This window comes from Akebia trifoliata, chromosome 4 (genome assembly GCF_017979445.1).
Source record: "Akebia trifoliata isolate Shusen 1 chromosome 4, ASM1797944v1, whole genome shotgun sequence".
Taxonomy (NCBI): domain Eukaryota; kingdom Viridiplantae; phylum Streptophyta; class Magnoliopsida; order Ranunculales; family Lardizabalaceae; genus Akebia; species Akebia trifoliata.
This window is the reverse complement of record NC_141378.1, coordinates 23,535,452-23,549,656: the sequence shown is the minus strand read 5'-3', so window position 1 is coordinate 23,549,656 and position 14,205 is coordinate 23,535,452. Positions and strand designations below refer to the sequence as shown.

The 14,205-nt window shown below is 36.0% G+C and overlaps 1 protein-coding gene across 1 annotated transcript in view; it reads right to left on the bottom strand.

The window, feature by feature from the left end:
• LOC147404541 (ATP-dependent DNA helicase Q-like 4A) overlaps positions 1-12,815 on the bottom strand; it is a 34,507-nt gene extending 21,692 nt beyond the window's left edge. The window contains exons 1-6 of the mRNA XM_086437857.1: positions 12,720-12,815; positions 5,873-6,085; positions 4,159-4,289; positions 3,051-3,420; positions 2,840-2,971; positions 1,006-1,092 (exon numbers count right to left, since the gene is read on the bottom strand). Coding sequence (XP_086293983.1) covers positions 1,006-1,092; positions 2,840-2,971; positions 3,051-3,420; positions 4,159-4,289; positions 5,873-6,085; positions 12,720-12,815 — 1,029 coding nt within the window. The remainder of the gene's footprint in view (positions 1-1,005; positions 1,093-2,839; positions 2,972-3,050; positions 3,421-4,158; positions 4,290-5,872; positions 6,086-12,719) is intronic.
• Positions 12,816-14,205: the final 1,390 nt, after the last annotated feature.

The following is a 14,205-nucleotide window of genomic DNA, read 5'->3' as shown; positions in this document are numbered from 1 at the left end:
AAAAGGAATGCTCATATTGAAGAAAGGACTTTGTTTCAAAGTAGGCAAAGACAATAGAATTCTGTTTTGGAAGAATTGTTGGAGTGGGAAAAGTCTCTCCTCTTATGCCCAGTTTCTTGCGTTGCACTCCTTCAAAGAAAATTTGACAACTGAGAGGTTGGATCCATCGACTGTCTCATTAATGGGATACATGGCATCCCCTTATCCATCGATTTAGAAATTCCTGAACTAAATAGAAGGTGATAAAACACTGGATCTTGATTTTAGAAGAAAATTCGACAACTGAGAGGTTGGATCCATCGACTGCCTCATTTATGGGATACATGGCATCCCCTTATTCTGAAAATGAGGACTCACAAACTTAGAAGATGACTGAAAGGGATCCTTTTCAATCAAAACTCCTTTTATTCGAGATCATAAACACCCCTTCTTTCCAGTTGCCTCAATCTGAGGATCCAAAACCCATCCAAAGTATCTTTCTTTGTCTGGGTTGTAGCTTTAAAACAATATTTGGACAGCGATCATCCCTTAGTATATCATTTCCCTATTTCATAGTTGGCAGAGCATTGCTTTTTCTTATAGAGTTTGTCCTTGGAGATCTCCTTTACAATGCCTTGAGATCTCTGGAGGGAGAGAAATTAAAGGATCTTTGAAGGGAACGAATTGCCTCTTCAAGAAGTTATAATTACCATAAAAGACTTAATATGCTTATGGGATAAGCTTTTCACCAACTTCAGTTATTTCTATTTTGAAGACTTAATGTTCAGACAAGTGCATGCTTTTCACATAGAGAGTTGGCACGTCTTACTTCTTTTTCTTTTCTGTGGCTGTTATCTTGGTAGGTTGGTCTCTCAAAAACACCTTTTTTGTATATTTTTTTTCTACTAAATTTTTTACTTTCCAAAAACAAAGTTTGCACCACAGACCACTACATTTGCATAAATTTTTTGCTAATTTATAACATTTTGCAGTCTACCAAACAAGGCCTAAAATAGCAAACATTACCTGCAACAAATGCATAGTTTGATCCTGAATGAGTGAGAGAAGTGGTGAAACCACTAAAGTTATTCCTGGATATATAAGAGCCGGAAGCTGCAAAATAACAGAATTGAGTTTATACAAAGAAAAGAATATAAATTTCCATGTAATTCAAAGAAATAAAGAAATGAATACTCAAAAACACCCCCCAACGAATTACATACACAAACCAGAATCAGTAACCTTTTTGAAAATTGGATCTCTAGATTTATTACCCCGGATACACCGAATTGGGTGATAAATACTTCAATTTTAAGTGTAGATGTTGTACCCTTTCCATTAGGAAATTTGTCAGGAGTGGTCATAAATTCTTGACCACGGGTTCAATTAGGCATATGAATTTGTGGAGTGGAGCAAAGAAATTGATAAGTGCTAAGTATAAGGCATATGATGATCTACATAACAGATTGGGTATTATATAAGGTGAGAAAGATAGCTAGCAGAAACTAAGAGAAAGAAAACTAATGACTTAGATAACATTAGGTGCATGAAAGGCAAAAATGAGGATCTTGATGGGATATGACGAATTTAGGAAAAGGTGGTGAGATTATTTTCAGAAATTATTAAATGCGGATCATATAAGAAAGTTGGAGCTAGCAAGAGATGTCTGAGGGAAGTGAAGGCAAACTTTCTCTTTGGACAAATGAAAAAATCAAAGAAAAGAGGAAGAATCTCCATACGATTTTCATTGACTTAGATAAAAACATGTGACAGAATACTTAAAGAGTTAATTTTGTGGGTATTAGGAAAGAAAGAATTCTTGAATGGGTGTATTGACATGATGAAATGTATGTGTAAGAGGATTGTGACTAGTGCAAGAGCAAGAGGAGAAGAGATGAATGAGTTCACAGTTACAATTGATTTACATCAGGCAGTGTAGTTAAAGGCAAAAGGCATACTTAACATACAAAGGCCTTCTAATGCCTGAAGCACAAAGCACAATAAAATTATAAAAATCAAAAAATTAAATAGAGAAAGATGGTTCTAGATATTTTACAATTATAACATATATAACTATGAGTTCTATAAACAAGCTGAAGTATTCAACATTTCAATCTCCATAAATAGGCAATTAAGCACCAGATCACAATAACCAATTGCAAGCAAGTAACAAACTAACAATGATGACCAAATATGCATAAAACATCATAAAAATAAGAACTAGAAGCCATAAATTAAAATTTTAAACCACAAAGTCACAAAATCTCATTCGATATATGTACACCAAGAGTATTAACAATAAAAAATAAATTTCAAAATGCAAAAATAACTTCTTGTTTTTTATAAGTATAAATTTTATTAAACCAAAAGAAAGAACAGATGGGAGGCCAAACTAGCCAGTCTACAAGGAAACCAAAAATCAAAGAAACTACAAATCAGAAGAGTAAAGACAACACTGCACTCTATCCAAACAATTATGTCTAATTTAAACATGAAACCTTCAAATAAGACCCTTTAAATTCTTTACAGATTTGCTCCATAAAATTAACGCCACAATGGCCAAGATGACCGCTTGCAACGAATGCTCCTTCCCTTGAAAAGCCCTACTGTTCTGCCATCAATATCGTGAGTTTCATGTTTTATTGAGAAAAAGTGTTCCCGGAATTTTGGTGTATTTTGTTTTTAGATGGGATGCAGTTTGTACCTCTTAATCTAGCATCCATGAATGCTTCCTATTTGTAGGTAGATCCTCGACCTCCATTCTCTATCTCATTTTCTATTAATTAACTCGTTCACATATCAAAAAAATAAAATAAAATAATTGAAAACTGATATAGAAAACCATTGGGAATGAATATACCTGGTATGTCAGGCTCTTTCCACCTCCAGTTGGCATCAAAACAAAAACATCAAATCCGCTCATTGTTGCATTGATCACCTCTCTTTGATTGGGACGAAATGAATGATTACCAAACACTTTCTTGTTATAATACTGAAACAGAAAACAAAGTATTAATTTTTGGAAAGAAGCCATAGGGCACATAGGAATATAAACATAGTTAGATAAGCACCTCCAGCTTCTTAGTCCATGGGAAGTCACCACTACTCCACCTTTTATCATTTGATCCATCAATGTAGTTAACTTCAACAAACTTTGGAATATATGCATCCTTTTCTACAGGACCCTCTGGAACACCAAACCTATCTAAAGAAGAGAAAGATTCAGATAATAAACCACACTTGTCACAGCTGTCTGTCACATTAGGTATACAAACAAGGCTATCAACTATCAGAGTATCAATACCTACTGAAGCAGTTTCAAACTGAAAACCCCTGGAAGACGCTGTGGACGCTGAAAAATTCAACTTCTGTCTTTCTTCATCCGTTGACAATGAGTGAAGGCATTTACCAAGCTGCTGAAGTCGCTTAGACAGATGCAACCTAGATATAAAGACGCACACATACATAAGAACAGAAAATGCACACTTCCATAAGAACAGAAGATGCAAAATAATAAGGGGAAAATACCACAAAAAAAGGGTTGATTTTCTTATTAATTATAAAAATAAATAAATAAATAAATAAAAAATTACCCAAAACAATCTAAAATGTGGGACTGTCCAGCATTTTGTAAAATTGCTGAACTCTCCCGCGTTTTAGGTTGAACATTGGAGATGAGTAAGGCTAATTTTACTAACTTAGTTATGAACTTTGAAAAAGAAATCACCATTTAATTTTAATTTTAAATTTGGGAGTTCCGTGGAAGTTCTGTATCCGGCATTTCCAAAACCTTGGATCAAGCCTACAAAAAAATTGTTTTTCTTTTTTAAATCTGGGTTTTTCCATGAAATCTAGCGGGATGTGATGTTGGATTGCCAATACGGTAATCCATTTGAGCTCAATGACCCTTGGAAAGATTTCAAATCTCACTAAGTTAGTAAGGAAAGTGTTTTTCAAAAAAGATGGGAGGCTAAAAATGTGGGACAGTCCAACAATTTCAGAGAACGTTGAACAGTCCAACGCTTTAGATCTCTTTAATTACTTTGTTCAAAAATATTATTTTTTCAGTAATAAATAACAAAATTAACATTGTTTTGATAGTTTTCCATAAATAATGATGAATAGTATAATTGGAAATCCAAAATATACAGTAATATGTAGACCAAAAAGTGGGCCAACCTATCCTGATAAAGCTTTTGTAGGTGCATTGGACTAAGACCAGTGGCTTTGCCAAGAATAGGGTTGGATATGGTATTTAGAATGACCTTCATCTCCTTTAAATGTCTTGCGGCTTCTGGGCAAAGGACCACCTGGATCAATTTCAAAAATAAGTTATCTCAAGCAAATAAGAAAATTGAGACATCGGAAGCCAGAACCGGACACAGTTTTAGTGGCAAACATGTTTCATTAAGAATTTCAATATTTATTTATAATAGGAGTGAAACATGGAAGCTTAGACATTGACGATTGAGCCACGTAAAACACATTAAGGGTCTGTATGTTACAGCTTCCAGGTTCTATCAGGCTTTTGTGTCAGGGAGAAGCAGAAGCCCAGAGCCTAAGAAGCATGGTCTGGAAGAATCTTATTTGTTACAGAAGCTGCAGAAGTACTGAGTTTTGCACAGAAGCCTGAAAAGCCTGTTTGTTTCATAGTTTTTAATTGCTGAATTCTGCAAAAATGACCAGAATGCCCTTACATGTGAAAAAAAACTGTAATATGCAATATTTAAAAATAAAAATAAAAACTTGATAATTGTTCATACACTTATAAGAAAATATATAACATAAATCTGTCATTAACATGTTTTAGTTTATCACATGCCTTCGATCAACGATAAAGTAAAAATACAACTATTAAAACAGTAGTCAAAATATAAACCAACATTAGAAGTAAAATATTGCATCCTATCAATGCATATCTAATAAGTTTTTCCTATGTCTTTTCATTATGTCCCACTGTATAAAGAAACATGCCTACTTGTTCTTTAACTAAGATTTTTCTTTGATTCTGTAATGGGCTTCTCCCTTTAAGTAACTCACATAAATTGTGAAAAACATGTTTCATCCTAAAAAGATCATTACACATCGATCCACCTTGTAAGATCTCACGTAAATAATCTGCTCCTAAATAGCGAGGATTCCTCCTTAGCTCCCTTACCAAAAGTGTTTCATAGTATTGTTGAATTCCAATTACAACACCTGTTAACATAATATCAAATCTCAGTTCCTCATCCGTGGTATTTGTGTTCTCAACTGCATTGTTGGTGGACATAATATCATTGTTGGTGTTTGTTCCTCATTGGTTGAGGACATACTATCATCCAAATTCATATTTTCATTAATGACGTAACATACAACAATAGACATATATTAAGACAAACCACACCATACCAAAAGATACATTCCACAAACATCAACACAATTCCACAAATTCAACACATTTTACAAACAGAAACATAGAAATGAAATACAATAAAACAGATAATGTATTAAAAATAAACCACATAAAGTCAACATAAAATTAAAAAATAACACATCATAATTGTCATTGTCATGGTCATCTACGCAAGATGACAATAAAGAGACATGAAATATTATCTAATGACAAGCTCGAAAATCCTCCAACCACCCAATACGGAGCTCATTTGACCGCAACATGAAAAATACCTCCCTGAAGTCTTTCTTTATACTAAAGAGTTTCAGGGTAAAGCAGTAGAGCTCACTATTAAGGATAATCTCTGTGAGCCCATCTAAGAGATATATGCACTCCCTAATAGTACCAAGTGGTGGAGATGCTAGAACTGGTGTATTATTCGCACTTGTGGCACTATTCCTTGTCTCTACTGCTTCCACCAATCGATTAATCCATTGTCCCAACCTTTGCACATTCTACCTTTTGTCGTCGGGGATGTGCTTGGAAATCCGTTGCAATGCCAGATCTCCTGCATGATGGAGCAACAAATGCAGGGAGATCATCATCGAGGTCCTCAGGAGATATATACACTGGTGGCGAATTATCAATTGGTTGGGAGTCGAGAGCTTGTGTCTCAGGAATAAGAGCAGGATCATCACCATCTTCAAAGTCTTCCTCAATTGGTCTAGAAGATCATGTGACACACACACTGGACCTTAGGTACTCTCCAGTTGCAAAGATCCCACTAAAAAGTATATTCAACTCCCGAGCATATTCTAGTCTTGAGTGACGCCATTGTGAGTCTTTGGAATTATTCTACAAAGTTGGATATAAAAATTGTATAAGTTAAAAATAAATTCTAAAATTTATATTCCCCATTCAAGAATCTAAATCCCAATAATTACCTCCAACCACATGTCCTACCAAGCATCGTCTGCCAACACTATATTGTTATCGACAACCAGTACAACTTTTAAGCTTGTTCCATTGTGCCCAAAGGCTTTTTGTCCTATCACAATGATTCTTATGCTTTTTCTTATCGTAACGGTATTTGGTTTTTTGCTTGAAATTATGCTATCAACATGGTATAACCTGATGTATTGAGTGTCGTACCCACCTTTTTACCTTTCTTAACCAATTCCACAACAATTTCTACCCATATTTTGTCTAATTGAGTGTCCACTTAGCTACATCTTTGGGACCTATTTTCTTTTCCAGATCAACTCGCCATCTGACAAAAATATGCAAACGAATATCCCTTTAGCAATGCACTTCAAACTATCACAACTCAAAAATAATTCTCAACAAATCTAGTTCCTTTGTGTTGGTTCAATTTCAACCTTGATCTCACACTTGTAAAATTTCATATATTTAAACAAAATAAAACATAAGACATTGCTGATATTCAAGAAAAGTTTGAAATTTCATCCATTACAAAGGAAATCAGCAACTCAAATCGGTACATTGAGCCATGGGTATCCCTTCTACTGTTTTTATTTTATTTTATTCTGGGGATGGGCTTTGCATTCCCAATAGCCATGGCTTCTTCTACACAAATCTTTGAGACATGGGCTGTTGCTATATTTCTATGTTCCAAACCCACAACAAACCAAAAATAACAACACAGAGCTTTGGTTTCTCTGATTTCTAACCATAGTTGGAACTTGATTTCTAACCATAATTGGGATAGGACATTTTACATAAGTGTGGCTGTTAATCATCTTCACAAAAAATTCAATTTGCAAATAAAAAATATAATGTACAATATGGATTTAATCGAAACTTCTTTGAAACTCACAGACAATTAAAAAATATGAAATTCGAGGCTTCGATCCTAATCAAAAACTATGAAATCCATGAATTTCAGTGAAGAATAGGTTTTTATGGATCATCAATTAGATGAAAACCACAGATTTAACAAAAACATAATCAGAAAGCATGAAATTTGAAGAATTGAAGCTTCAATCCTCTTTGAACTCGGAGATCCAACAAAACACAAAAGATCCGAACTATCAATAGTTCATGGCTTGCGCCCATTCATAAAAGATCTGAAATTTATTGAAGGAATCAACTTTTCTTACCTTTGGAAGTCAAACAGAACGTCGATCGGAGCTTGATCGAAGATCTGCTGATTTCAATCATGCCGTAAATCCCTTTTGGTTTCCCCTCTCTATGGTTCTGTCAAATGTGAGAACGGTAGAGGAGGAGACCTTTTCGTTTCTTGTTTATTTTAGAAATAGAAGAGTGGTAAAACCGGTATTTCACCCAAAGCCATTTTTCGATGTTGGCCTCTTGAATTGGCTCTCATGCAAAAGTAACCCCAGACCTGCTTCTTCAAAATGGGCTTTTGGACTTCGAAAAAAAAAAAGCAAAAAAAGCAAAAACAGTACTAACAAACGTGCCTAAAAGCCTACAAAAAAAGTTGTAACAAACAAGCCCTAAGAAGATCAATGGGGCTTCTTGTGGAACGGGAGGGGTTCAAAGAAGAAATTCACTTTGTTAGATGGAATTTGGTGAGTAAACCTAAGAGTTTTTGAGGTATTGAGTCAAGAAAGAAAGAAAATGATATCTTCCTACGGCATTTGAAGTAAGGAAGGGAGTTATAGGAGTGCATAAGCCTTCCTTAATGTGTTTAATTCATGACAGGAAATTGAGGGAGTATTAGATGTTGGGAAAAAAAACGCTTGGTGCAGGGAGGGAAAGCTTTGGTAAATCTGTCATCGCTTTAAAGGTTGATCTTACAAAGGGAATTCCGGTGTATCACTGTTTTTCTAGAAGGAATGAGGGGATAGTATGGTGCTCGGCCTTTTTAGAGACTTGTTAGAAAGATAAAGTGATACATTTTTTCATTGGAGAAGTTGGAAGATGATTTGTCCAAAAGATTACTTCTTGGTTGAGTCTTTCTATGATAAGTTGGTTCATCCTAGACTCCTCTTGGACGGCCAGCTTAGAGTATTCACGAATACACGCATTCTCCTCTAATCTGATCAACATCTAAAGGATAGGTTGAAGTCTCCCATTAACATGCAAGGGAGGTTGTAAATTCCCAAAAGAGCCCTTATCTCACCCCATAATTGTCTTCTTTCCAAAGAAACATTAGAGCCATAGATGAGAGACAATTGGAACATTATACCATTGTTGATCATTTGACTTGGATAGTCAAATGGATAGCTTGAGCAGCCTTTTGGATCCCAGCAGATCCATATCCTACCTCCAAGAGCAAAATCATAATTATCCATTAGATTCCAACCCAGATAAACATTGTTGAAGACCATTTGCTTATTGCCTCTATACATTTTCGTTTCAAGAAGCCTCAAGACTAATATTTTCTGGCTAGCAATCAGCTTCCTCACCTCTGATTGCTTAATGGGGTTGTTGAGAACCTTAATGTTCTATGCTGCAATTTGTTTCATGGGTACAGGATAGGAGGTACCCTTTGTTGAATCTCGGTTTTCTACCACTACTGACCCTCCCCTCTTTGGGTCCTCATCCCTTGTGGCCTTGGGAATCCATTCCTTCTTGGTTGGCTGAGATTTCTGGCATTTGTTGGTAGAATGTCCAAACAGAACATATGTTGAACACTTAGGGGGCAACCACTCATATAGGACTGTAGCAATTCTCTCATCCCAATGTCAACTTTTAACATTTTGGGGGGAATATCCACGGCTGAACCCTTGACACATACAGCAAGCGTACTCTAATATCAGCATGTCCGCTGTTTGGGAATCCATAAACAACGGTTTGTCAATCTGATTGGCAACATAACTAAGGCCAGATGATATCCCCAAGTGTTTTGGAATTATATTGGACTACCTAATTTTTATATTTTCAGTATTAATGATTTGTATGTGTTATTATTTATTTAAAATCAAGCATCTGAGGCTTACGCCTCAAGGCACTGGCCAGCCAAACCCCTTGTCTCACACCTCAGCATCTTTTTTTAAAAGGTAAAAAAATGATTTGAACTATAGAAATTTTGAATTCAACTCATGCAATTTTACAAGTTCCCCTCCCCAAGTCTTCCTAATAAGGGAACTTTCTTAGATACCTAACATATCCTCATTGAAAGAACACATGGAGAAACTTCCTCTTCTTTCACCAACAAAGGTTATAATCCTCCAAATCCACAGAAATGAACACTTACTCAAGGAATTTTGGAATAGCAATATAACATTCCACAATCAAACAAATGTGGTTCATGCATGTCCACCAAATTAACAGTTAACCAATAATTCCATGTAAACCAACCTACAAAATCTTAGAAACAGCATAATTTGCTAGTGTCACACCATTCATTGCTATAAATCAAATCATCTCTCCACAACTTTTAAAAATAAATCTTCGCAAATTCCAATGTGTCTCTCCATAAATACACTGCATATGACGTAGTGACTTCTCTGATATCCCAAATTCTCTTTCTTCTTTCGAAGTGAAACCTCCTAGCTACAAAATTCAATAGCAATTTTCAAAGAATCTCTAACTACATTATCTTCAACCTTACGAGGCCAAAGTTACAAGGCTCCATACGGAAACTAATGCATCTTGTTTAACCAATTGATAACTAAAACAAGCATCTTTTTGTTAGTGTAACATAGCAAACATACACTTGATGAAGGATGGTTATCCCCAAAAGCTAAAAGAAAAGGGAGCGGTCCTAGGAGATTTGCCAATATTGTTAGCCCACCTTATTTTCTCTCATGCGCTAGGAATAGGGATGAAACTGAAGACTCCTTGACTGAAAATAATGTGAATAAAATCTTGTATAAGAGAGTTTCCTTTCCCAATACCAGTACAATTACTTCTAACCCACCAGGGGTCAGCTGAGATGGTAAGAAGCGACTGGGTTTGCTCCCCAGGTTGTGACTTCAAATCTTTATATGCCCCTCCACAGTAAATGTGACTGCTTACCTGTCGTAACACATGACTGGGCGTGAAGCTGCGTGTGGCCCCTGGGAGATTAGTCTTACCAAACGTGGGGATACTTCTTGTGTTTACAAAAAAAAGTACATTTACTACCAGTTACAATTCTATCATTCTTTTTAAAGAGAAAGGAGATTATGCAAAGAAATGTATAAATAGCATTTTGTGCAATCAAAAAGTGAAGATAAAAAGTGATAAATGACATTCCAATCAATGCAGCACGGAATATACCTTGTCCCCCCAGTGTTCCTCCAACAAGAGATTTCTCTATCAGTAAAGACAAAAGAAAATTTGAGGAAAGAAACCCAATATGACATGAGAAACTATAATGTACGTAGGCATGTTAGGAGTTTTTTAATAAAGATAAATTATTGCATGCAATACAATAATGTGTATGAGATGTACCATATCAATGTTATGGTGATCTATTGACGATATAGATTTGCATCAATTAGGAACATTAGAATATTGGATTGAAAGACAATCGTCTTTCCATATTGGTGGATGTTTTCAATCTATATAAACCCAATTGACAAATGTAATCATAATCCAAGAATTCTCCATAAATTAGCTTTTCTACATTTTTTTTCATCACATTCAGCATCTTTACTTGATTAGATTCCACTGAGACCCACCAAAAAAGCAATGAACTACATAAATTAATAACAATAACAACAAAAGTATTAACATATTTATTTGCTAGATAAAAGTACTAACATAATCAACAGCCAGCAGTAGTTAATCTTGGTTTGGAAAATTCCCCTTAGTCACCAGTTAACATATTCACACCCATCCAATAATAGACCCCAGTTAAGTAAACCCGGCATTTAAATACAGAAACCTGCAAGACAGAAATCCCATTCACAACATGTCAAAAGGAGAAAAAACAAGCATGTCAGCAGTATTGTTAGGAGCTGAAATGTATGCCCATATGATTGACAAGCAACAGTTAGTAACCTACAAATAATATGGTCTGAAATAGGCATCAAACTTCCAGTGGCGAACAGGACACCCTGACAAATAGTTGTTTCAGTACTTTATTATTACTTACAGTATCTCATGCTACAGGAGTCCAAGGGCTGCTATTGGCTCATCTTCTCATGTTCAACTTAATATGGGAATTATTCCTTTAAATTCATCTGAAAGAATTATTTTATTTCAAACTGTAAGCACAACTAAATAAGAACATTATTTGTCGTCTTGATATCTTCCATATGTCCTATGTGTTTCTCATAGAGTTCCAATCGATGCTGACCTAGATGTTAAAGTACGTTTTTACAAGTGTATAGAGGTAATCTAGTTTCTATGCAAAATATATAATTTCACTTTTCCTTTCTATTCTTTTGCGGGGGTGGAGATGTAGATTCTATTTGTTATGCTTTTCAAGTTTAATGAAGTTTGTCACTACTTGCTTGCAACATGAACATTTTCTGGAATTTTTATTTTTTATTTTTTATTTTTTGATAGGCAAACAAATATATTCATAAAACTAAAAGGAGGTCGAGGAGACCAACCACAAATACAAAGAAGAGAAAACCAACAACAAGAAAGCGGAAAAGCAAAAGAACCAAACTACAAAGTGAAAATTCCGGGATTCGTACCATGTCTAGTTCTAGAGGGGGGGTAAATAGGATAATTAAAATTTCTTTCGATTTATCCAATTTTAACTTAGATTGATAATTTAAATATGTGTTCTAAGTCATTCACCTAGCCTCGATTTTGCACTCATGTCTCTAATTTGCATTTAATGAAAATACACTTGGAATTTAACCATGTCATTCAATGGCACATTCATATACGATTTACGTATTCAGCATTCATAGCATCCCATGACATTCAAAACATTCAAGTGTAAATTGTGGAATTATGAAAACATGTACGAGACATAAGATATCTAATGGATCGGCAATATGCCTATATCCATTCTCACAGCTAATCTTTAGTTTGCAATGCAATTGAAATTCACTTAGAATCTAAGCATTCATGGCATGACATACATAGCATAGTGTTCATTCATAACATGCATTCATCTAAGGGTATGTTTGATTGCACATGGAAAATAGGGTGGAAAATGAATTTCCATGGAAAATGACATTTTTCAAGTGTTTGATTGCACATGGAAATGGAAATTCATTTTCTACCCCATTTAAAAAGTCCATTAAATCATGGATTTCACTTTCCCACCCATATGGGTGGGAAAATGAAATCCACCCATATTTTCCATCCTCAATTCTTCCCTACCACCACCACTACCACCACCATTACACTAACCTCGCCGTCGCTGTCGACTCCGTCTCCGACCACCTTTTCTCTCTCTCTTCTTCTTTTTCTTCTTCTCCTTCATCTCCATCCCTCATCTCTTCCGCCACCACCACCACCACGTTCTCCCCCCATCTTCCTCACTTACCTCCATCTCCGCCACCACCGTCGTTGTCGTCGCCGCCCCCACCGTTGCCGTCGTCGCCACTGCCCCCACCGTTGCCGTCGACGCCACCGCTACCATCATCGTCTTCACCGCTGCCACATCCTCCCCCCTCTCTCTTCCTCTCCCCATCCTCTCATCTTCTTCCTCCTTCTCCTCTTCTTATTTTTTCTCATATTTTTCCATGATTTTATCCAAGTGAAATCAAACAATGGAATTTGATTTTCCAACCCTACCTATTTTCCACAACTAATTTTCCATGGATTTCAAATTCCATGGAAAGTGACTTTCCATGCAATCAAACATACCCTAAGTATAAATTGATAGAGGCATTTTCACAAACACGAGACAAACATTTTATAGTGGTTCGGCAACGTGCCTACATCCACTCCCAAAGTTCCTACCTAGGAATTTGGTGTTCACTATCAAAGAGATTTATGGTTCACCTCGAACCTTTTACATAGAATTTTTATACCTAGGCTAAATTATAAAACCTTAAGATCAAGAGAACGTATTTTCTCGAAATTATGAGTTTTGTTCCTCGGAAACTCACGAACCTCTACTCTTGTTAAGAATCCTCGATTCTAACAAGAGCTTAGTTTTTTAGGGCTGAACCAAATAACCATATACATATGTTTATAAAATTAAAAATCAAATCAAAGACTCACTCAACTCTATAAGGTTTGCCAATGGAGATCTTGAGTTCTTGGAATCCTTGAGTCCACGAGAGCTTTTCGACAGTCCGATATTCTAATCACGTCTTCAACTTCTTCGGCTCTTCGTGCTTCACTCCTTCTTTCAACATCAACTTCTTGCTCCAATAGATGTGCCACTGTATGTACAAGGTGAGGTTTGATGGTTGGAATGGGATCAAATGAGAAGTCTAGGAAAGTTAAAAGGGTTCACATAAATTAAACTCTCATGAGAGTAGAGAAGACTCTCAAGGTGTAGAGAGAGGAGAAGCAATCTTCTCTAGGGTTGATCCAAAGGAAGGGTATGGGTTGAGAGGATTTTCAACAAAGTTTAAGGTCTTCCATGGTTAGAGAGAGGGTTAAAAGAGTGTGGAAATGGGAGACTTTCTTCTCTCTAGCTTCAACCAACTCAAAGGAATGAAGTGGAGTTGGTATATATGAGAATGGGGCAAATTCATGGCCCAACGGTAAAAAATAGCACCGTCAATTCCTTACGGTGGCGCTGTAAGCCACAAGTGAGACACATCAATAAATTACAAAAATGCCCCTGTAGAGTGTTTTGACCATAACTTTCAAACGGTAGCTCCGTTTTGCATGTCATTCGGGCGGCTGATAGATATTACTATTTAGAACATCTCCAAATTGCCACCAAGGGGTGGGACATGATAAGATGGGTGAAATGACCAAGATACCCTTTTTGCCTTTTCGGGTCAAATCGAACTTTCGGGAAAGCTAGTGCCGAAACGGTTCGAAGGTGTGCTAGATATTACCTATATAAT